Source organism: Phoxinus phoxinus (genome assembly GCF_949152265.1).
Source record: "Phoxinus phoxinus genome assembly, chromosome: 20".
Classification (NCBI taxonomy): Eukaryota; Metazoa; Chordata; class Actinopteri; order Cypriniformes; family Leuciscidae; genus Phoxinus; species Phoxinus phoxinus.
Window position 1 is genome coordinate 28,506,066 of NC_136895.1, and position 25,851 is coordinate 28,531,916.

The 25,851-nt window shown below is 40.2% G+C and overlaps 1 protein-coding gene and 1 long non-coding RNA gene across 2 annotated transcripts in view; both read left to right on the forward strand.

The window, feature by feature from the left end:
* The window catches only part of LOC306988040, a 403,025-nt gene that overhangs the window by 82,771 nt on the left and 294,403 nt on the right, over positions 1-25,851 (forward strand). The gene's annotated exons all lie outside the window — the stretch shown is intronic.
* LOC306988035 (uncharacterized protein) lies at positions 21,888-25,488 on the forward strand. The gene is made up of 5 exons (XM_079592739.1): positions 21,888-22,005; positions 22,392-22,715; positions 23,904-24,227; positions 24,444-24,743; positions 24,944-25,488. Exons 1-5 carry the CDS (start codon positions 21,948-21,950, stop codon positions 25,318-25,320), a joined length of 1,383 nt encoding a protein of 460 aa, XP_079448865.1. The 5' UTR covers positions 21,888-21,947; the 3' UTR covers positions 25,321-25,488.

A 25,851-nucleotide genomic window follows, 5' to 3' on the forward strand; every position in this document is an offset into this window, starting at 1 on the left:
CTCTTGGTGCTACGCACAGCGCGTGATGCACGTGGAGGGAGCGACGGCGCAGACAGGCGGTATCATAGATATGTATAAAGGCTAGATGGCTCAAGGCGGAGTCAGCTGTGTCGTCAACTTGGCGGCCATCTTAGGTCAGGAGACTGCGCTGCTGCTCCCTGCTGCTGTGGACGGAAGGTGAGTGACAAATGCTCGTAACTTGCTGAATTCTTGACGGATTTACAAACGGTTTGGTTTATTACAAACCTTATTAACGTGGCTATGATTTGTGCTGATGCCGATGTTTAAATTGTAGCTTCACGTTTTGAATGTATGCAGTATGCAGTTAAATAGCCGCATCCCTGACGTTTATGACACACCAAGCCGTTTGAAAATCGGTTGAAAATTGAGCAAGATATAGTTATTTCAGCACTACATGCACAATAGACTTTAATGTTATAACTGGACGAGCGGACCTGTCCTAAGATGGCTGCCGTGTGACGTCGTCGGGTCCCATTGGCTCTCAGCGCCGGTAAGCCATCTAGCCTTTATACATGTCTATGGGCGGTATGGTGTAAAGCTGCTGTTTAAATGCGTTCTGCTTTTCCGTTTACAGAAATGTTCTAATTTTGGAATAAAATATTAAGTGACCTTTTTGTCACTTGCAATGAAGCTTGCTTATTAGTGAAATTATTAATATCATGGAATGGTAATTATTGACTTTAGCCTGGTGTTATGGCTCTCAATATCGCAATATATATTGAAAGAATAAAACTCTTAAAGTAACAAAATATAAAGGACTTAATAGGAACAACAAAATGTCAAAATAGCTCAAATGGTCTGTTTGTTCAGAATCAGATTTCATGTAAAATCGAAAATTGACAAAATTACACTGATATTGAAATATATCAGGTGACAAATTATTGAATTTGTCTGTCACGCATGAGATAAAATGGTCAAAATAACGCAGAGTATCAAAATATCACTCTGAAAAATCAGTTTTTTAAGCACTGAATTACACCATATGAACGAATATGAAACACCGTCGGCCCACACACACCAGTTATTCACAACACACACCGTTGTAGGCCTGAGACTGACGTACCTTAGAAACGACACGCTGGCTCTTCACTCTCCTGAGCGGGAAAAACAAACGCACACAAATGTACCTGAATTCCGTTGTGGAGCAATAAGTGACTCAGCTGCACTGTAGAAATCTCCGGGAAATCTTCCTCCGGTGCGCGGCTCTCTCTGAAGACGAGGCACAGTCTCCTCCGGCCAGCAAACTCCCGATTCTCCCGTTAAACTGAGCACTATCTGGTCCTCACGCAGATCAACAAACAACAACTAACGCGAGTGTCTTCAGTCTTTGAGTCTCTCATCAGTTATCTTTAGAATAACTTGAAACATTGTCTATTGACGATTTGTACCACAAAAAGAATGAAGAAAGGCAACATTTATTAAAAACTTGTGTTTTACACACACACACACATGCACAATTAGTCTTTTAATCAGATCAACCGCAATCTCTCCTCCAGAACAACCACTCACGTTACACAAAACACCGGTGAAGGCGGGACTTAACACTCATAAACCAATAAAATAAAGAGAGACCTAACTTGTAGGTTAAAACCACGTTTTTCACATGTGTATATCAATCAAACTTGATATATGATCTGCGCTCTTAAAGGAACACACAAACCTTTATACATCAATATATTGAGATGCAGGCCTATATTTCATTCACATTTTAGCTCTGGGCTAGAATAAATAAATTAAAAACAAAAATAAATACATTGAAATAAACCCATTACCGATATAATTATATTCTACTGGGTTACAGTTCCAATCAGAAGAGCAGTTGTGTGTCTCCAAGCTGAATGTGTGTTACTGAATGAATCTGAGTCATGTGAGTCAATGATCCAATGACCGGTTAATACTGTAAATACAGTCATTGCTTCGTTCTTGACTCAATCAGCTTTTTTGAAAGAATCAGATGAATGAATGATTCAATGACTTACTCATTAAAACAGTGACTTGCTGCCACCTACTGGCGGAATGAGTTTCATGTTTAAACTATAATTTAAACTTTTCATGTTTTAGTATTCAATAGTTTATATTCATAACATTAATATCATTGCATTATATAAAAAAAATATCATTGCATTATTTATGTAATTGCAAATTATGCACATTTATGCTACATCTGAGCTGCATTAATCAGCCTGTGTAAAGACATCTAAACACCTTCTCAGATGCTGCTTTTGTGTCACTTCTGCAGTGCAAAGCTGGATTTTGTCAATACAAAATTATATTGAGATATGATTTTTTGGTCAATATTGCACAGCCCTAGTCAGAGGATTTACAGCTCACAGCACTAAATAACACATCTGTAGATACGAATCTCCAATCCAACTCTCATGCAACATTTACTCTGCTATTAGTTTTCATACAGGCCCAGAAATGTAAGATCAGCAAAAGCTTGTTGACTCTCGTGATGTTAAAGGAGACGGACGCGTGAACGGACACTGTGACTGAGCTCACAGCCAGATTAATATCACAGTTCAGTCATTGGTGAGTTCAATATTTGCTTCTCCTGTTTTATATTTCAATGACCACAAACTGTAATTAACTATTTTACTCTTTTTTGTTTGTTCAGTTGTTTTATGTTACTCATTTCAAGTTTATATTTAAAACTATACTTAAGTAAAAAAAAAAAAAAAACTGTTAATCTGAGATGAACTCAGTTTGTTCTTCAGCCGCGCTTTATTGTAGAGGTGCACAAATATAGCATCAGTGTGTGTGATCTCAGCATCAGTGTGTGTGATCTCAGCATCAGTGTGTGTGTGATCTCAGCATCAGTGTGTGTGATCTCAGCATCAGTGTGTGTGATCTCAGCATCAGTGTGTGTGATCTCAGCATCAGTGTGTGTGATCTCAGCATCAGTGTATTGTCCAGCATCAGTGTGTGTGATCTCAGCATCAGTGTGTGTGATCTCAGCATCAGTGTGTGTGATCTCAGCATCAGTGTGTGTGATCTCAGCATCAGTGTGTGTGATCTCAGCATCAGTGTGTGTGATCTCAGCATCAGTCTCTCTCTACCTCTGGAGGTGGAATATCAGGATAAAAACACCTACAGCTGTGTGCTGAACAATCCCATCAGCAACCAGACCACACATCTGGACATCCACACACTCTGCCACACATGTGCAGGTACGACAGCGCTGATGATATTAGTGTTTATTGACTGATCTGATCTCAGTTTGATGTGTTTATTCCTCAGACTCTGTCCACGGTTGTGGTCCTACTGAAGCTGTGATCCGATTGGTCCTCTCTGCTCTGGTGGGCGTGGCTACTGTCATTATTGTGGTTTATGACATCAGATCCAGAAGAGCTGAACGAGATCAAGCACAAATTCACACATCAGGTGCATGATTGATGATGTCATTTCTCACTGATTTTGCATGTATAAGTATCTGTGAGATTTACTAATTTATGGCTTTTTAGATTTATAATTTTCAGGAAGTATCAACATCTAAAGCAAACGCTGAACTTTAAAGATTCTTCAAGTGTGTTTTCTGTTCTTCTAGTGTTTTTTTCTTCTTCATAATAAATACTGATGATTATTTGAGTTTGTGCTCTCCTTCAGTGCCAGATTTTATAAATGGTAAATGGACTGCATTTATATAGCGCTTTCACAGATCCAATGGCCACCAAAGCACTTTACATTTTGCCTCACATTCACCCATTCACACACCTAAGTGTCACTTTATTGTTTATATTTCTCTCAGATACAAAGAAATGAATAAAGAGACACACAGATCTCACTTTACTACTGCTGTATATTTGCCATATGTATTTGCTTGCCTTTATCAATAAAGTTTTCTCACTCTGAGGTTCAAGAGTCTCTCCATGTTTTATTGCATTAGTATAGTGCGTCTATTGAGATCAGGTCACACTTGTCCTCTTAAACTTCACTCCCACCCGGGTCACGGTACCACATGTAACCAGTCCTACTCAGCCTGCTCGAAGCAAGATTCAAACCAGCGTCTCCAGCATGGGAGGAGGGCCCTAACAAGGACACTAAAGACCGCCGTTGACCTCTACTAACTCTTACTAGTTGGCCTCCTTTACACTGTGAGACTAAAATCAGTCGAATAGTTCTGCTCATTTAGTAGTCCTAAACCAGAAAAAAAGAAAAATTGAGCCTCGCGTTGTCACACAGAAAAGTTTTTTTTGTGTGTGAAATGGTGCTTGTGGCGAACATTCCTTGAAAACTTTATTTTATTTTATAAATGACACCCAGCTGTGCCATCATAATAATAATAATTTGTTACATTTATATAGCACTTTTCTGGGTACTCAGAGCGCTTTACATACAACGGGGAAATCTCCTCAACAACCACCAATGTGCTGCTCCACCTGGATGATGATGCGACGGCAGCCATATTGCGCCAGAACGCGAGTTACCAGTTTATTGGTGGAGAGGAGACAAAGTGATGAAGACAATCAGTATATATATATGGGGATGATTAGGAGGCCATGATGGACAATGGGCAAATTTGAAATGAGGTCACCAGTATTTTTCATAGGAAATAATTGCCTAATAATATAGTATTGACTCTTCTTTGGTGCTGCAGAGATATTGCACAGCACCAAGATTAAACTGACCTTCTCATCTGAGATGCCTCAGCCGTCTGGTGGATGCTCATCATTGTCAATAAATATTTGAGATGACCAATCAAATCAAAGAAGGCGGGCTTTATGTTGACAGAAGCTGCTAAGCACGAATGTCAACGCGGCGCTTCAGTTTAGCACTTCCTGCTGCCAGCTGGTGGCGCTATGATTATAACTACATTTAGGCATGTAGAGTCTTCAGGCCTGGACATTTATCAAACATGTGAAGTTTGGGGGAGATTGGACATTACATGCTTGAGTTACAACAACTTCCTGCTTTATGCCAATCATAGCATGTGTTAGCATTTAGCTAAGCACATGTGTTTCAATGAGTTATTTTGCTCAGATTCACCAAAAATACCAAAGTCTGCAATCCAAAGCAAAACATCTGATTATGAATTTAAATTATAAAATTTTCCAAAGACCAAAACTTTCTGGTAGCCAAATTATATTTATTTAAATGAACGACTACATTTATAGGTTACTGTATGTTTGTATTAATGTTCACTCTTGAATTTTGTTGTAAAAACTCAGGAAAACATTAAACATGTGATTTAGTGGTTTTTGCGTCAAAATGGACCCTGCTATGGCTTTTCTCTGTTTTATCTGTACAAACATCTGTGTGTGTGGTCTGATCTGAATTCATTTGAAAATGTAAGATCAGCAAAAGCTTGTTGATTCTCGTGATCTTAAAGGAGACGGATGTGTGAGCGAAACTAACTGAGGTTGGGGGAGGATTCACACACAACCAGATAAATATCTCAGTTCAGTCGTGTTTAATAGCAAGTGTTTTCAGACAGTTTAACCCTTTAGGACCTGAAGTGTAAAGCCAAAACTCTAGTGCCAAACTAAGTCCTATAACCTCATTTCAATTCTGTTGTAAATCCTTCAATAGTGTCAGTGCATTCAAGTCAATGATATTGCCAAATATATTAAGTTTCACCAATTAACTGTTCAGAGGCGACAGAAGCAAGGAACCCAAACTATGTGACAGAAACAGAGAAGAAACCCTTGGGAGAAAGCAGACTCAGTCGGGGACCAGTTCTCCTCTGTACATGATGTGATTATGATATTTCATCCAGCTCCTTCTGCTTGAAGATCACGCCGGCATATGGAGGAGGAGATGAAGCTGTTATAGGGGTTTGTGCAGAGATCTGGTCTGGATCTGGTCTTTGCTGAGGATCTGTGCCGACGGCTGTCTAGTCGACGAGGTCTTAACAGGCGGTCTGTCTCTAGGCCTCGTCTAGTTGTCACGATCTCTGCTGACATTCAGGGCTGTTGTGTTCATCTCTGTGTCGACTAGTCTCTCCCCTGTGAAGGCCTCCTTCTCTTCCCTTTACCTCTGTACTGATAAAACACTGTCAAAATGATTCCAGTTCACATGGATACACGTGTAAATACATCTAAACACCTTCTCAGATGCTGCTTTTGTGTCACTTCTGCAGTGCAAAGATGGATTTTGTCAATACAAAATTATATTGAGATATGATTTTTTGGTCAATATTGCACAGCCCTAGTCAGAGGATTTACAGCTCACAGCACTAAATAACACATCTGTAGATACGAATCTCCAATCCAACTCTCATGCAACATTTACTCTGCTATTAGTTTTCATACAGGCCCAGAAATGCAGAGTGTGGTTGTCTGCGTTTTTTGAAATAGGGTGGAGGTCTGCCTCTGCCCAGGGACCAACACTTTTCCTCTGTATGGCCTGTTTTGTGACAGGAATTACAGAATCTGCTCAGTTTGCCAGAGTGTGGCTTCCTGGATTCTCCTGCAGACGGATGATTTTCATGACATTCTAACACAGCTACCTCACAATGCATTTGTTTTCGTGATTCAATTCGTGTTGCCCAGCTTATAATACCTTCGAATGTATTTTGAGCTGGAGAAGCACCATACGTGAGCGATTGCTGTACACGCGGACCTGCATTTGTAAGCAGTAATTCAAGGAGAGTTACATTGTTGTGGTTAACATTTTCATTTCCAGAATACTCCTCAAAAAGTTCAAACATATTTTCTGCATATGTCTCAAACGACTCTTCAGGATTCTGTTTCCGATTGAAAATCAGTTCCCATCCAACAGGACTACAACCACGCAGATCACGAAGGCATTGTTTGAGTCTATTAAAGATTTCACTCTCAGGCTCAATTTGACACATTGACTGCACAATGGTGCCTGTCATCAAAACCTGTGGTATCTTGTAGATCAAAACATCTGGAATTGAGCTGATTACAATTTGCCAAATATCTTTTGGTTCGAGCTGAAATGCATGTTTTAGACTTACAATGCGTCGCCACCACGGTTCGAATGGCCCTTTCAAAGGAAATGGTCCGATCTCTGCTTTAAACAAGTTACATTCAGTTACCGTTAAAGGACGTCGGATGTTTGACTCTGTGCCGTTTGGGTGCTGTATCACCTTAAGGACTGAGACAGGCACTCTTTTCTAAATTTTATCACGTGCTTCATCTGTCTGAAAAGATACACGATTGTTAGAGCAGGCTGCCTCATCTAAGAAGTGCACATTTTTTGTCCCATCGCTGTTGAGCGTTATGGGAGACTTGGACTTTTTAGCATTTAGCTTAGCCTTAAGATCTGCAATGGTGTCTTTGTGATTTTTGCACTTTTTAGTCAGGGCTAACTGTTCAGATAGTAATCTATCTAGCTGTGTTTGAAGATCTTGAATCTTTGCCTCTGACATTTGTGCCTCCGCATTTTTAGAATGCACTTCTTCACATTTAACCTCCATAAGCGAAGATAGAAATTTGGTTGACTTATGTAGCTGTTTATAACTTATGAAGTTTAAAGCCTCAATTATCTCACCATGTTTTGATTTCTTCTGCTTACTACCCACTGTTTTCCACCAAGTGAAAATTTCATTGTCAATAGTGTCTATGTTAAGACCTTTTCTACTGAGTTTGTACAGTGTAGGCTCGACCTTTTCGGCCCATACTTTAAACAGGACATGATCATTATCCATGTTCCAATTTATATTTGCTTAATTTCACAATGATGGAAAGGTTTTTTTTTTGTTATAGGATTAATGAGATGCACGTTCGCTGTTTCTCTTTTTAGATTTCAAATGCCTATTCTTTCATTTTTAGTCTCTTTAAGGACTACGTGTAGGTAAAATTAGAATTTTAACGTTTGAGGATTCTTTTTTAAAACTCTGATTATAGTTTATCCGCTTAGATTTAGGAGACTATATCACTTAGAGGTCCTGGTCTTTCACAGGTCTCTCGACACAAACTCGCCAGTCCTGGTTGTCAATCAGAGGTAAAAAGTTATTTATCTAAGATTTGCCGTAATTCATACGTACACAATAAAATATACTTTTTCATAACCTCCTTGAATGCCCCCTCAGGAACTTAATCCAATCATTTACTTTAGTAGACACTTCTCTAAAGTAACATTAAACTAAGAACAGAGGTATGAGCGTACCGAAATTTAGATTACTTTCGCTATTTCTAAACGGAAATTAACCCGCTCCTGCATTCAAGTACACTTGCAATGATGCCAGGTCTCAGCCCGTCGCTGATCTGGTCGCAGAATTGTGGAAATATACGAATCCAATAATCTATTTGGGAAAAACAATCTCAGAGTCATTTAGAGTGAACTCAAACGTAACAATGCATACATTTTTGTTCAAGATTCAGAGTTACTGAACCCTAATGCGCGACGTTCTCTGGAACTTTAATATGAGTGTTTTGTTGTTTCAGGATTAATAAGATGCGCGTTCGCTGTTTTTGATTTTCAAATTCATTGTGAATCACACTATAGCCACGTGGCAATTCTTTGCTCCTTCGCGTGGAGTTTTTCTTTCTTTCCACCAAGGATACAAACAAATTCAGCATAGATACACGTTTTTAATTCAGTTCAACACAGGACACATGGCCTAGAGAATATCTACAGCCGTTTTACCTAAGTGTTCCAAGTACGCTTACAGTAAAGCAATCCTGTGTTTAAAGAATAAACTTAAATTTAGCCTATGTGCACATTGTTGTACAAACGACTAAATTGTGTTCTATGAGCATAATGTGTTACGCACAATTTCAAATTTGAAAATTAACAGAATTATTGCATGCTTTTTAATCTCATCTTTGTTAAAGTTCAAGCTTTCAAATGTAATATAGAGTTTGTCAAGATTATTTTAGGTTCAGTATAGGATATTAATGTTTTCAATGTGACTTTGGGCCTACCGGTGGGCCGGCGACACAAAGAGTTAAGCGTTTGGAAGCAGCATGGACAATAGCATTTAGCTTAGCCTAGATCTGATTTCTAGCCTGTGTAAATCATATCATCCTGTTTTTCCAAACTTTCTTTGCTTTTCATAAACAATTCATCGACCTGCCTTTTTATTTATAAAATCATCGTTTACAAACTTAGATTTTTATTTCTGTTGTTTGCTCATTCTCTTTGTGTTGCTGGTTTGTTTACAAGCCAATACAACAATGGCAAGAAACATGCGGCTGATTTTAAAACTTTTAGGCTTTATTTTTTCGGTTCTTCGTCGAGTTATTCATTATTTGGAAGATGTTATTCCAATTTTAGGTTTCGTTTCTTGTTGCTTAGGCAAACAAGGAGATCTTTCAAATCTATATAAGTGTTTTCAATCTTCATCTGCGCTGCCGCTGCTAATCTAATCACGTCCTCACACGTGTTTCTAGACAAAGAGCCTTCCGACCCGTAACAATGCAAACATTTTCTTAAACACTTCTAAAAAGGTAGAAAAAGTTGACTTACCACAGCGGCGGAAGAAAGAGAAGATGTTGATGAGAACCTCTGTTGATTTTAGATTCCCAAAACTTTTCTGGAAAAGACTTTGCTCGCGAAATCCATCTGAAATCACGTCGGGGTCACCAATTTGTAAGCCGTGCTATATAGGTCCAATGGGGGTTTCCAATTGCACGGGAAGGTTTCTTGCGCGTTCCGTCTTTCCAGCATCTCAAAGTAATTTGGGTTAAATGCAATACATTTCTCATATGTATTTACTCGTTATTTCATCTGACTCCATAAATGAAAGATTTTGATAATATCTATGCATCACTAAAAGTGAGCGAATGTTTGATTATTACTTTTAGACTATTAAATGAACAATGTCAAAATCAGTTTGAATAATCAAATGTAACAATTTATTAAATCAGGTATCAGGTCAATTGTATAATCAATTCAAAGATAATCAATATAAAACATGAATAAAAAGAAGAGATGCGAACCCAACCTGATGCAAATACATGAGGCTGGAAGTCTCGGTCACTCCCAGCCATCACGGGCCAGTCTAGATACAGAAAGCGCCCCGATTCTCCTGCCGCATTCCATTAAATAGCCAAAACCTCTTTCACATGCTAATAATGGGAATTTACATTCAGTATTCTGCCCTCGTAAAAGAGTTCCCCTTCTTCAACTAGGCAGACAGATTACTCTTTCCACAAGAAAGTTGAACTGAAGCATGGATTTATTGACTCCACCACTTCAAATGCAAGTGAAACAGAGTAAAACTGAAATACAGAAAAAAGGGAGAAATAATTATCTAAAGACTGTACATTAATAATTGTAACAGTTCGCTTAAGGTATAACTGAACATAATAAACACAATAATAATCTAGATGCATGTAACATCGTACTGAAAAGTCTCTCTTAATATCAATTTTATCCTAAAATGATTAGCACTAATTCCAACAAAAGATGAAAAACTAGTAAACGCATACTTACAGACAAAGCTTCTCTAAACTTCTCAAAACCTGATTTCTTTTTGTTTAACTTAGTTGGAAATGAGACATTTGTACCACTCACTCTGAGACATTTAAAATGATACTAAATTTAATAATCATTCACATTAAACCACATATATTCTTGGGGGAGGTCAGATGTTAATTTCCAGCAAGGTCCTTTGTTTCCTATACCAGTCTATCTCTCCAACCAGTTTCTCCAGCCTTACATCAGCATCAGTGTGTGTGATCTCAGCATCAGTGTGTGTGATCTCAGCATCAGTGTGTGTGATCTCAGCATCAGTGTGTGTGATCTCAGCATCAGTGTGTGTGATCTCAGCATCAGTCTCTCTCTACCTCTGGAGGTGGAATATCAGGATAAAAACACCTACAGCTGTGTGCTGAACAATCCCATCAGCAACCAGACCACACATCTGGACATCCACACACTCTGCCACACATGTGCAGGTACGACAGCGCTGATATTAGTGTTTATTGACTGATCTGATCTCAGTTTGATGTGTTTATTCCTCAGACTCTGTCCACTGTTGTGGTCCTACTGAAGCTGTGATCCGATTGGTCCTCTCTGCTCTGGTGGGCGTGGCTACTGTCATTATTGTGGTTTATGACATCAGATCCAGAAGAGCTGAACGAGATCAAGCACATGTTCACACATCAGGTACATGACTGATGATGTCATTTCTCACAAACTGATTTTGCATGTATAAGTATTTGTGAGATTCACTAAGTTATGGCTTATTATATCATTTTCAGGAAGTATCGAAATCTAAAGCAAACGCTGAACTTTAAAGATTCTTCACGTGTGTTTTTTGTTCTTCTAGTGTTTTTTCATAATAAATACTGATGATTATTTGAGTTTGTGCTCTCTTTCAGTGTCAGATTTGATCAGTGTCACTTTATTGTTTATATTTCTCTCAGATACTAAAAAAAAAATTATGAAGAGACACACAGATCCCACTTTACTACTGCTGTATATATTTGCTGTATGCAGGGGCGTAGAATTTAGTAGTACCCTACCAATATTCAGTGACACTGATATATCCCTAGCAATAATTTCGATCAAAACTTAAAATATATTTATATATTGATGTCCCCGTCCCCACCAATTTCAAAATCAAACCTACGCCACTGGCTGTATGTATTTGCTTGCCTTTATCAATAAAGTTTTCTCATTCTGAGGTTCAAGAGTCTCTCCAAGTTTTATTACATTATGTTGAGCGCCTCCTGGAGGAATACTAACTTTATGTAGTTTAACAATTTCTGCACTACTCCACATAGGCTATAAAACTTTACATTATTTTAAACATTGGTTCTCACTCATGAAAGCAATAGTTTTATTTTGTTCGCATTTATTAAATTAGTTTAGTATATCTGCAAGTTTTTCTAATGTAAATCTTGTACATTCATTATGTATCGACCAGTCTCTATTATCCCGTTTCCATCTGAACGCTGCCGGTTCTCGTGCCGGAGCTGGACTTCAGTCTGCCGTCATGCATTTCACTCATAGCCTAAAGAAGCAGTGACTGACTCCATAACCTGGCCATAAACAAACTGTGAACAGCTCTGCGGACATATTTTATCACCCAAAGTGTTTAGATTTAGTATCTTTCCCAATAAAATTATTTATTTTATGCAAGGCATCAGGTGTTTTCCATGACGTGAAAAGACTGAAGCAACACTCATTTAGGTTGTGTCCCTGTATGCTTTGCTTAAAATGAAATGATTTACAGCAAAGTAATTATGTTATACATACAATAAAATGCACACAAACCTGTATTGTACTGAAGATGCACCAATTCAATGGTGGTGAGATCTGCTCTCTCCTGAAGAGGATGCAAAAAGGCTGTGATTAAACAACTCAACAGCTGGGTTGTTACATTTAACCCAGGAGCTGGGTAACACTAGATAGAACTACCCAAATGCTGAACCCCAAATTGTACTGGTCCTACTCGACTTGCTCGAGGCAAGATTTGAACTGGGGTTTCTGGCATTGGAGGAGGGCGCATTAAAGGGGTGGTTGATTGCGATTTCACTTTTTTCATTTTAAATAGTGTGTAATGTTGCTGTTGGTGCATGAACAGTATCTGTAAAGTTGCTGCGCTGAAAGTTCAACGTAAGCAGAGACATCGTCTTTTAAAAATCAGGAAGTTTAATGCCTACAAAAACGACTCGAATGGGACTACAACGAGATACTTCCCGGGTTTTATACGTAACTAACCCATACATTTACATCAACACTCCCTCCGGAATATGCAAAAAAAAAAAGGGGGCGTGGCCATATTTCTGCGGCTTTGTCGAAGAGGAAAAGTCATAGTGGAGAGCTGTAGCCATGCCGTCGAAAATGTGTTATTTTCACCCAGCTGTCAGGTCTTCTGTGTTCGGCTTCCTACGGACGCTGTAGTTCGTCAACAATGGCTAAAATTTATGTTTGATTATGTTCCTGAAAATTACAATCATAATTTAGCTCTCTGTGCTGCGCATTTTACGGAAGACAGCTTCCAGAATCTCCACGAATTCAATGCCGGATTAAACAAGAAACTGTGACTAAAACATGAAGCAGTTCCAACTTTAAACCCAGAGACAGGAGTTGTTGGGCCACAACCTGTAAGTAAGACTTAATCATTTTAAATGTATTTGGATGTATAGTTTCAGACGTAATGTTTTAGTTTTATCAAGGACGTAAACAAATGCCAGCGCTGGCGTTAGTAGCCGCTATTTCGTGTGTCTATGACAAACGCGTACAAACATTTTGGACCTGAATTTGTAATTATGTACTAATTTTGTACATGTATTTTCCATGTATATTTTATGACGTCATTTTTCGATTTGATCAAGAACGTAAACCAATGCCAACGCTAGTTTGTTTATAGTAGCCAGTTAGTTCGATGCTATTTGTGTGTATAAGACACACGTGTATAAAGTTCAAAAAATGATATGTAATCGCAACAGCAAACTTCAGCTGCGGTATAACTCAGTCATTTATTCTGTTATATTAAATGTTTAATCAGGAGAAAACCGTATCTCAAAAGCTAAAAAACAGCAGTGGCATTTTCGATTTTCAAGTATCGAAATTATTATAGAATAGAATAGAATAATAATAATAAAAAATGTACCATTCAAAAAACGTTTTGTAAGAGCCGTGTTTGGGGAGGTTCTGCTTGACTCTCTTAATTGCCGCTTTCTGGGTCTGATTCTGGCTCCAACTGACACGGCAGTATTTACATTTGACCAGAGCACATGCAACTTTCGCCCGTAAAGGTGATGGGCGTGAAGTTTCCGGACAACGTGCACTACGCAGTTTAGCCAATTACAACACACCGGCCCAACTAACCAATCTGAGCCCATGCCTGTGTCTGAGGGAGTGGTTTCATAGAATCAGGAAGTCAATCGGTCGTTCAAATGACAGAGGAGAAAGCGGCTTACAATAAAGATGAAATTTATGAAAAATAAGGCAAAAAAAAAAAAAAAAAAACGAAGACATGTTATATTGCATCCCATAAACGCAACCATGCAAAGAAAAAAAGTACCCCTTTAACAAGTGTGTTAATGACAGCAGTCTCTAGTGCATCTCTTGAGATCCGGTCACACTCAACCCCTTCAAACCTCACTCCCATCCAGGTCTCTAGTGCGTCTATTGAGATCAGGTCAAACTTGTCCCCTTAAACTTCACTCCCATCCGGGTCACGGCACCAAATGGAACCGGTCCTACTCAGCCTGCTCGAAGCAAGATTCAAACCAGCGTCTCCAGCATTGGAGGAGGGCGCGCTAACAAGGACACTAAAGACCGCAGCTGACCTCTACTAACTCTTACTAGTTGGCCTCCTTTACACTGTGAGACTAAAATCAGTCGAATAGTTCTGTTCGTTTAGTAGTCCTAACCCAGAAAAAAAATAAAAATTGAGCCTCGCGTTGTCACACAGAAAAGTTTTTTTTTTTTTGTGAAATGGTGACAAAAACCATTTTTGTTTTTTTTATTTTATTTTATTTTATAAATGACACCCAGCTATGCCTCATAATAATAATAATTTGTTACATTTATATAGCCTAGCACTTTTCTGGGTACTCAAAGCGCTTTACATGGAACGGGGAAATCCCTCAACCACCACCAATGTGCAGCTCCACCTGGATGATGCGACGGCAGCCATATTGCGCCAGAACGCGAGTTACCAGTTTATTGGTGGAGAGGAGACAAAGTGATGAAGACAATCAGTATATATTGTGTGTATATATATATATATTTGGATGATTAGGAGGCCATGATGGACAGGGGCCAATAGGCAAATTTCAAATGAGGTCACCGGTAGTTTTCAGAGTTGAACTGTATGAAATAATTGCCTAATATAGTATTGACTCTTCTTTGGTGCTGCAGAGATATTGCACAGCACCAAGATTGAACTGACCTTCTCATCTGAGATGCCTCAGCCGTCTGGTGGATGCTCATCATTGTCCAAAAATATTTGAAATGACCATTCAAATCAAAGAAGGCGGGCTTTATGTTGACAGAAGCTGCTAAGCGCGAATGTCAACGCGGCGCTTCAGTTTAGCACTTCCTGCTGCCAGCTGGTGGCGCTATGATTATAACTGCATTTAGGCACGTAGAGTCTTCAGGCCTAGACATTTATCAAACATGTGAAGTTTGGGGGAGATTGGACATTGCATGCTTGAGTTACAACAACTTCCTGCTTTATGCCAACCATAGCATGTGTTAGCATTTAGCTAAGCACATGTGTTTCAATGAGTTTTTAAAAGAGTTATTTTGCTCAGATTCACCAAAAATACCAAAGTCTGCAATCCAAAGCAAAACATCTGATTATGAATTTAAATTATAAAATGTTCCCAAGACCAAAACTTTCTCGTAGCCAAATTATATTTCTTTAAATGAACGACTACATTTACAGGTTACTGTATGTTTGTATTAATGTTCACTCTTGAATTTTGTTGTAAAAACTCAGGAAAACATTAAACATGTGATTTAGTGGTTTTTGCGTCAAAATGGACCCTGCTATGGTTTTTCTCTTTTATTTTATCTGTACAAACATCTGTGTGTGTGGTCTGATCTGAATTCATTTGAAAATGTAAGATCAGCAAAAGCTTGTTGATTTTCATGATGTTAAAGGAGACGGATGTGTGAGTGGAAACTAACTGAGGTTGGGGGAGGATTCACACACAACCAGATAAATATCTCAGTTCAGTCGTGTTTAATAGCAAGTGTTTTCAGACATTTTAACCCTTTAGGACCTGAAGTGTAAAGCCAAAACTCTAATGCCAAACTAAGTCCTATAACCTCATTTCAATTCTGTTGTAAATTCTTTCAGTACAAATGCTCTCGCGAGTACTGAGGAACTAAACCATTCAGGTATTTACCATTCAACTGTAAGGATAGCTCAGAGTCGGTAAGATCCATTTGCAGCTTTTATTTGATTGAAGCAGACAAGTAGAAGGGGCTAGGCAAAGAGTACTCAGATACACAGGCGTAGAAGTCCAGGCCAGGCAGAGATTCGTCAGAACACAGTAAACAGTCCAAGATCGAGGGAGCCAGAGTATAATCGAAAGCCAGGGGACAGTCCAAGGTCAAAGTAGCCAGAGAATGATCGTAGATATCCGCACACTGTCCGAGATCTAAACCAGCAAGAGAAAACACGTAGATAATTGCTCAGTAAGAAAGCCAGGGCAATACAATACTTCGCAATGAATGAGGGTTGAGAGCTGGTTATATACAAGAGCAAATGGGATACAGGTGTGAAGGCAATTGGTGATGAACAGGTGTGTGTGTTTAATTCAGATGGGCTGCATGATGGGAAATGTAGTTGTTAATACTCAGGAGACGGCTCCCTACGTGGGTGTGAAGGAGGTGAGGTAGGAAACTCCTGCGTTACATCAACCATAACCTGTTAGGGGAATAACAGCTTAAAGACCCAGGACCAGATATGATGAAAGAAGACCAGGAGTCGTGAGGTTCACTCAAATAAGTAAAAAATTTACTGAAGAATAGTTTGCAGTTTCATCGGTAGAGACAGGCGTCAAAGTCTCTCAATTAGGCCAGAGGGGTCCCCACAGAGCACGCTTCGCTTGCGCTGTCTGTTGCCGTTAATCTAATGACGCTTTCAGCGACTTCTTATACTCTTAGTAGTACTTTTGGTTACACTTTATTTCGATAGTCCACTTTAGACATTCTACTAACCTTAAGTATCTTTGCAAATACATATCAACTAACTCTCATTAGAGTATTAGTAGACTGTAGTTGACTGTCAGTAGACTGGTAGGTTATGGTTAGGGGTTAGGCTTCGGGTTAGTAGAATAATACATACAGAACGCTGCTGTCAGGATTCTGAGCAGAACCAGAAAATATGACCATTTCACACCAGTCCTCAGATTGAACATTTCACACCAGTCCTCAGATTGAACATTTAACACCAGTCCTCAGATCTTTACACTGGCTCCCAGTTACATTTAGGATTGATTTTAAAGTATTATTACTGGTATATCATTCAATGGCAATGACCTCAATATATTGAAGATATGCTCAGTGAATATAAACCCAACAGATCACTCAGATCATTAGGATCACAAAATTATAGGCTTCTATAACTCAATGTTAGGCTGCATAGTTTAGATCAGCCGGGACCGGGAACACTTCCCATAAATCCTGATGTACTCGTTACATCATAAGAAGGATGGCGTCAACGCTAATATTAGTCTCTCTGTTTATCCCGAGGTTTACCGCAGTCCGCCGGATCCAGGCCGTATCCAGATCTGATGAAGAACCAGCACCTGGACACGACGACAACGCAGTCCTGAAGTGTCAACTAGTCTCTCTCCTGTGAAGGCCTCCTTCTCTTTACCTCTATAAAACGTTGTCGGGATAATTCTGGTTCGCGTGGCTACGCAGCGACAAAAATCTCTGAATTTTACATTGTTAAGGCCTAACAAGTAGTTTGTTGAGGGTTGATTTGTGAAGGACTACACGCCTGCGCACATATATATTCAAATGCACATACCTCGACCGAACACGTGATGCGCATGTGCGCGCCGTCTGCGTTTTCGCGGGTTTGCGTTTCTGTTAAAGCGGTGTCATGTTAGTGTAAGTTAATGACTAATGATCTTCGCACCTTCACTGTTACGCTAATTTCTATTATCACTGTAAAGCTGCTTTGAAACAATCCATACTGTTAAAAGCGCTATATAAACCCCACCTGCAGCCTGTGTTCATCGACGGCGTCTGTGTGGCTGTGGTGGAGGCTGTGGTGGGTGTGAAACTTTACTCCTTAACATCTGTGGCAGAGAGGAGGACCCTTAGCAAGTTTTTGTCCATCTTGGACAATGTCCATCACCCACTGCACATCATCTTCGGGCAGAAGAGCATCTATATTTTCCCAAGACCAAAACTTTCTGCAATGGTTTACCTCTTTATTTTATCTGTACACATATCTTTGTGTCTGGTTTGATGTGGCGGAAGTTTGTGGCTGAAGCGTTTCTTCATTTTCTCTCCTGCTAATAAGAAGCTCACAATCTTCCACTCAAAACATCTTTACACTGAAATAAAGTGAATCCATCAACAGTAAAATAAGAGTCACAGGTCAGAGGTCAAATATGATTGACAGCTCACAGCACTAAATACACACCATTAAATACAGATATCTAAACCAATATTTCACTCTTCTGATATTAGTTTTCATTCAGGGCCAGAATTCATTAGAAAATTTAAGATCAGCAAAAGCTTGTTGATGTTCGTGATGTTAAAAGAGACGGCTGTGTGAGCGGAAACTAACTGAGGTTGGGGGAGGATTCACACACAACCAGATAAATATCTCAGTTCAGTCTTGTTTAATAGCAAGTGTTTTCAGACATTTTAAGGGTTTCTATTGTGGCAGCTTTAACTGGAGGTGCACTAAAAGTTTTAGTAAATTCTTTTCAACCTACACACGTTAGCATGGATAAACGTTAGCATGGATAAACAGACCACAGAATAAGGCTGAGACCAGGTGGGCTGCTACAAAATTTCCGACTACGCCACCTATTTCCGGGGAAATGCCCTTCACATTAGAGCAAGTTTCACAGGTTCATCACAGCATAGTCAGGTATCAGACATGGGTTTAATGTAAAAATAGAAGACTTTATTTGCAACCAATAAAAATATCAAATTTTATTTAACAAAAAAACCAACAAATCAAATTCACACAAATGACACACATGGACGTTACGACTTCAGAATTGGGTACTGACACTACTAGACAGGAAGGACTCAGCAATCATACACTCACACTCACACAACGGCACACCACACCTCAATGTGAGCACAGCATTCAGGCGAAGAACCCACAACACACACACACACACACACACACACACACACACACACACACGCCTCACTGTGAGCACATCATTCAGGCAAAGAACCCACCACCACAACACACATACACACACACACACACACAGCTCACTGTGAGCACAGCATTCAGGAGAAGAAACCACCACCACAACGCACGCACGCACGCACACATGCACACACGCACACACACGCACAGGAGAAGAACCCACCAGCACAACACACACACACACAGGAGAAGAACCCACCAGCACAACACACACACACACACACACAGGAGAAGAACCCACCAGCGCAACACAGGGAGACGCTTGTCCTCTGAAGTTGGCCGCCCCAATTCTGAATCACATGGCACCGAAACTGTTGCTATTAAACATATCCATGGAAACGGATATAATTGAAGACATCCCGCAAAGCTCCACAGTCCACCCTTGCGAACAATCTCACATCCCGCCGAAAACACGGCGACTCGCTCACTGACGCAGAGAGGACGCACACACACAGGGCCGGCTCTAGCCCTAGGCGAGATTGCTGAAGTCAAGCAGGGTTGAGCCTAGTTGGTACCTGGATGGGAGACCTTCTGGACAATCCCAGGATGTCTTTCAAAAGAGTAGGGGTGTAAGGCCCGGATCACACCTAACGCATCTTTGCAGTGAGGCGCGCCTTTTTTCTATTGTTCTCCTATGGCAGTGAGCGTTCTGCGCACTGTTTATGTGCCTGCTGCGCCTCGCGTTTTACCGCCTGCTGCGCCTCGCGTTTTACCGCCTGCTGCTCCTCGTGTTTTACCGCCTGCTGCGCCTCGCGTTTTACCGCCTGCTGCGCCTCGCCTTTTACCGCCTGCTGCGCCTCGCCTTTTACCGCCTGCTGCGCCTCGTGTTTTACCGCCTGCTGCGCCTCGCGTTTTACCGCCTGCTGCGCCTCGCCTTTTACCGCCTGCTGCGCCTCGCCTTTTACCGCCTGCTGCGCCTCGTGTTTTACCGCCTGCTGCGCCTCGCGTTTTACCGCCTGCTGCGCCTCGCCTTTTACCGCCTGCTGCGCCTCGCGTTTTACCGCCTGCTGCGCCTCGCGTTTTACCGCCTGCTGCGCCTCGTGTTTTACCGCCTGCTGCGCCTCTCCTTTTACCGCCTGCTGCGCCTCGTGTTTTACCGCCTGCTGCGCCTCGCCTTTTACCGCCTGCTGCGCCTCGTGTTTTACCGCCTGCTGCGCCTCGCGTTTTACCGCCTGCTGCGCCTCGTGTTTTACCGCCTGCTGCGCCTCGCGCTTTACCGCCTGCTGCGCCTCGTGTTTTACCGCCTGCTGCGCCTCGCGTTTTACCGCCTGCTGCGCCTCGTGTTTTACCGCCTGCTGCGCCTCTCCTTTTACCGCCTGCTGCGCCTCGTGTTTTACCGCCTGCTGCGCCTCGCCTTTTACCGCCTGCTGCGCCTCGTGTTTTACCGCCTGCTGCGCCTCGCGCTTTACCGCCTGCTGCGCCTCGTGTTTTACCGCCTGCTGCGCCTCGTGTTTTACCGCCTGCTGCGCCTCGTGTTTTACCGCCTGCTGCGCCTCGCGTTTTACCGCCTGCTGCGCCTCGTGTTTTACCGCCTGCTGCGCCTCGCGTTTTACCGCCTGCTGCGCCTCGTGTTTTACCGCCTGCTGCGCCTCGTGTTTTACCGCCTGCTGCGCCTCGTGTTTTACCGCCTGCTGCGCCTCGCGTTTTACCGCCTGCTGCGCCTCGTGTTTTACCGCCTGCTGCGCCTCGTGTTTTACCGCCTGCTGCGCCTCGTGTTTTACCGCCTGCTGCGCCTCGTGTTTTACCGCCTGCTGCGCCTCGCGTTTTACCGCCTGCTGCTCCTCGTGTTTTACCGCCTGCTGCGCCTCGCGTTTTACCGCCTGCTGCGCCTCGTGTTTTACCGCCTGCTGCGCCTCGCGTTTTACCGCCTGCTGCGCCTCGCGTTTTTCCGCCTGCTGCGCCTCGCGTTTTACCGCCTGCTGCGCCTCGCGTTTTACCGCCTGCTGCTCCTCGCGTTTTACCGCCTGCTGCGCCTCGCGTTTTACCGCCTGCTGCGCCTCGCGTTTTACCGCCTGCTGCGCCTCGCGTTTTTCCGCCTGCTGCGCCTCGCGTTTTATCGTTCCTCTTACAAGTACAAGTACATGAAGCATTCCTGTTTCCGGTTGAGCTAATTTATGCAGCCTAACAATCCTTTACTGGATGTGAATTATAGGGATGTGATAATGTGTTATGTGTATGCCAGGTTAAAGAGATGGTCTTTACTCTAGATTTACACTGACAGAGTGTGTCTGCCTCCCAAACAAAGCTAGGAAAACTATTCCAGAGTTTGGCGTTAAATAGAAAAAGGATCTACAGCCTCCAGTTGATTTTGATACCCCAGTTATTATCAACTGGCCAGAACTGTGAGACTGGATGTGAAGGATTATAAAGTGACAGAAAAGCTCAAGTACTGAGGAACTAAAGCATTCAGGGATTTGTTAGTTATGAGCAGGAATTTAAACTGTATGTGATGTTGGATAGAGAGCCAATGCAGTGTTGACAGAACCGGCTCATATAATCTCACTTCCTGGTTCTAGTAAGAAATGTGGCTTTAAAAAGAAAGATTGACATCAAAGATCACTTCTACCAGTCGGTGTCAAATCGACACTTTTCAGTTTCTCCAGATGAAAATCACATTATACATGTGATTTACTGACTTTTGTGTCTAAATGGACCCTGCTATGTTTTTCCTCTTTTATTTTATCTGTACAAACATCTGTGTGTGTGGTTTGATCTGTCGGTGGATGAACAGCTTCTGCTGGATGTCTGTCGTCTCTGTGTGTGTCGGTAGTTTGTGGATGAAGCGTTTCTTCATTTTCTCTCCTGCTAATAAGAAGCTCACAATCTTCCACACAAAACATCTTTACACTGAAATAAAGTGAATCCATCAACAGTCAAATAAGAGTCACAGGTCAGAGGTCAAATATGATTGACAGCTCACAGCACTAAATAACACACAGATATCTAATCCAATATTTCACTCTTCTGCTGTTAGTTTTCATTCAAGGCCAGAATTCATTTGAAAATGTAAGATCAGCAAAAGCTTGTTGATGTTCGTGATGTTAAAGGAGACGGATGTGTGAGCGGAAACTAACTGAGGTTGGGGGAGGATTCACACACAACCAGATAAATATCTCAGTTCAGTCTTTCTGATCAATCTGAGTGTTTAGACATTAAGAGTTACTATCGTCGGCTTTTCAGTGAACCGATGAAGAAAATGTTTCTCAAATTAGTTTTGCTCTGTTTGTGTTTGTTGCGTCTGGATGGTGAGTTTTAAATGTGTTTTTATGTTTTAAGTTGTTTCTGTTCTGATGTGATAAATTACTGGTTAAGTTACTGGTAAATGTGTTTTTACTGGTTAAATGAGTCAGAAAGGATTTACATTCACTGTTATTCTCGTATAGAAACAAATAATGTGTGAATCTGCTGAGAGATAACTCTCTTATTTGAGATTAAAGTCGATCTTAATGCAGTTATTGATTATAAAACCATTTAACTATTTCTCATTTTCATTCATCATCTTTTGTCTCTGAACTTCTGCAGAATATTAATCACTTCACATTTACATGATTAAAAGTATTTTAGTGAATCATCATCAAACCAACATCAAGTGATTTTAAAGCTTTAATCTGTGAAAAACTCTGTTCTTCAGGAGCGTTTGGAGATGATGAAGTGAAGACAGTGCCAATGATGGAGGGATATTCAGTCACTATAAACTCTGGTCTCACTGAAATGAAGGATGATGATGTGATTCGGTGGAGATTTGGAGATGAAAACACTTTAATAGCAGAAATCAATGTAACGGCCGACAGATTCACTGTATATGATGATGTTCTTGATGGGAGATTCAGAGACAGACTGAAGCTGGACAATCAAACTGGATCTCTGACCGTCACACACACCACAACTGAACATGCTGGAGTTTATAAACTACAGATCAACAGTGAGATCAAGAGTTTCAGTCTCACTCTCTACAGTGAGTAAACCTTTTGAGTGATACGGTCCCACATATGAGATCTGCAATGTTCAGTGACGTCACATGACTGTCAGAAACTGTTCAGATAATTTGAACTGCGGCGCAAACAAACATGGCGGCGACCATCTCACATTTTATATCAAGATCATGACCAGCATGACGGATCGCCATGGAAACAATAAGCGGGAAACTTTCTAAAATAAATGCCTTGAAAAAACTCACCCAGTCAGAATCTCGCGTGAAAGGGTTAAATAGCCGATCGGTTTCTCCTGTTTTTAATGACAAAATTAAATTTAACTCCATTTTTTCTTTCCATTGTTTATGATATTGTTTATTTCCGTCACTCTAAACTCTGATAGTAATAGTAGTTTATAGTAATCATCAGGATTTTGCAATGTATGTGATGTTTGATAGAGAGCCAACGCAGTGTTGACAGAACGGCTGATATGATGTCACTTCCTGGTTCTAGTAAGAGCTCGAGCTGCTGGAGTTTGCTTGATAACACTTTACATTACAGCAAATACTGCGTATTTAAAACACATTTACAGCGTAACTTTCAGTAATTATAGTGTACCTACAACATGTAAAGTTTTAGGAATAAAGTGGTAATAACCAGAAGAATTAACTCATTATTTATACTGTAGGTATTTTAAAACTAAGGGGATCTTATTCTAATATTATTACAACAATCTTACATTCTGGAGAAATTGAGCGAGAACATACACTGCAAACCTTCTAGTAATAATAATATACCAATACATATACACTTTTTATAATTATAGGGTACATTTGTGCATTTATACTTTCTTTTAACAAAAGTGCACTGAGAACTAAAACTATTGCAACTTTTGCTGAAATACTGTATAAATATTCTCTTGTTCATGTAGTTACAGGGAAAGTGTGACTTCTGCGACTGAACATTTAAGTGTTGCTTTTACTCTTTTGGTCCATTAAGTTAATAACACTTTATTTAATTTTTTCTCTTCTACTCTATATATTTAAAAATATGTTTGAATCTTTTTTTGTTATTTTTCCATTTATAAATCTATTTCTCTTTCCATTCATCATCTTAGTACTGCTGGAAAATATTATTCATTTCACATTTAAATGATTAAAAGTGATTAAAAGTATTTTAGTGACATCAAGTGAATTTTAAACCTTTAATCTGTGAAAAACTCTGTTCTTCAGGAGCGTTTGGTGAGTCAGTGTCAGTGATGAAGGGAGATTCAGTCTCTCTAAACTCTCGTCTCACTGAAATGAAGGATGATGATGTGATTCAGTGGAGATTTAAAAAGAGATTTAGAGATGAAAACACTTTAATAGCAGAAATCAATAAACCGGCCGACAGATTCACTGTATATGAAGATGTTCTTGATGGGAGATTCAGAGACAGACTGAAGCTGGACAATCAAACTGGATCTCTGACCGTCACACACACCACAACTGAACATGAAGGAGAATATGAACTACAGATCAACCGTGTGATCAAGAGTTTCAGTCTCTTTGTCTCTGGTGAGTTAAATATTAGTTTCACTAGTTTTATATTTTAATCAGCACAAAGATACAATTAATAATTCAAACTCCATTTTGCTTTTGGTGTTTAAAGACGATATTCGTTTCAAATTTACATTTCAAACTTTTTACTTTTATAAACCATCAAGTGACCGTCTAAATCTGTGATGAACCGTGTGTGTGTGTGTGTGTGTGTGTGTGTGTGTGGTGATTTAGGACTGAAGTCAGTGAAGGAGGGAGATTCAGTCTCTCTAAACTCTGGTCTCACTGAAATGAAGTATCGGATTCAGTGGAGGTTTAACTTTAGATATGAAAACACTTTAATAGCAGAAATCAATAAACGGTTCGACAGATTCACTGTATATGATGATGTTCTTGATGGGAGATTCAGAGACAGACTGAAGCTGGACAATCAAACTGGATCTCTGAACATCACACACACCACAACTGAACATGCTGGAGGTTATTATCTACAGATCAACCGTGAGATCAAGAGATTCAGTCTCGCTGTCTTTGGTGAGTTCAAAAACGTTTAAACCTGTTATTTAATGACACATTTTAAATTAATTCATACACCATTTTGTATTTCTTATTTTATATTGTTTATTTTAAATGTAAATTTTAAACTATTTAATTCAGTAAACCATTATAAAGTGATTTAACAGTATTAATCTGTGACAAACCCTGTTTCTGTTTGTTCTGTGTGTGTTTGACAGATGAAGAGAAGACAGTGTCAGTGAAGGAGGGAGATTCAGTCTTTCTAAACTCTGGTCTCACTGAAATGGAGGATGATGATGTGATTCAGTGGAGATTTGGAGATGAAAACACTTTAATAGCAGAAATCAATAAACGGGCCGACAGATTCACTGTATATGAAGATGTTCTTGATGGGAGATTCAGAGACAGACTGAAGCTGGACAATCAAACTGGATCTCTGACCGTCACACACACCACAACTGAACATGAAGGAGATTATAAACTAATGATGTTTTCAGATCTAAGGATGAATTCAAATCTAATGATGATTTCAGATCTGATGTCTCCAGGAAGATTCTCATCAAAAGTATTCAGAGTTTCTGTCTATGGTGAGTAAAGATCATTTTTCTTCTCCTTCAAATATTCTTATTTACTATTTACATATTGAATTGTTTGAATCGTTTATAGTTTGAGATGACAGACCGTATAAAAACTCAGTTGGAACCGAATATAATATTGTTGATTAGATTTGATCATATTTCTGTGTATTCAGAAATATTAGTTGATGTCGTCGCTGATATTAGTGTTTATTGACTGATCTGATCTCAGTTTGATGTGTTTATTCCTCAGACTCTGTCCACTGTTGTGGTCCTACTGAAGCTGTGATCCGATTGGTCCTCTCTGCTCTGGTGGGCGTGGCTACTGTCAGTATTGTGGTTTATGACATCAGATCCAGAAGAGCTGAACAAGATCAAGCACATATTCACACATCAGGTACATGATTGATGATGTCATTTATCACAAACTGATTTATCATATATTAATGTATGTCAGATATATTTATGCCTTGATATGTTCATCTTTTTCAGGAAGAATTGAAATCTAAAGCAGAACGCTGAACTTTAAAAGTTCTTCAAGTGTGTTTTTG

Bases quoted from the DNA above. Each gene is read 5' to 3' on its own strand.
- LOC306988035 (XM_079592739.1), top strand. From the start codon at position 21,948: ATGAAGAAAATGTTTCTCAAATTAGTTTTGCTCTGTTTGTGTTTGTTG. The intron at 22,716-23,903 runs GTGAGTAAACCT...TCTGTTCTTCAG, and splicing joins TTTCAGTCTCACTCTCTACA to GAGCGTTTGGTGAGTCAGTG. The intron at 24,744-24,943 runs GTGAGTTCAAAA...TGTGTTTGACAG, and splicing joins ATTCAGTCTCGCTGTCTTTG to ATGAAGAGAAGACAGTGTCA.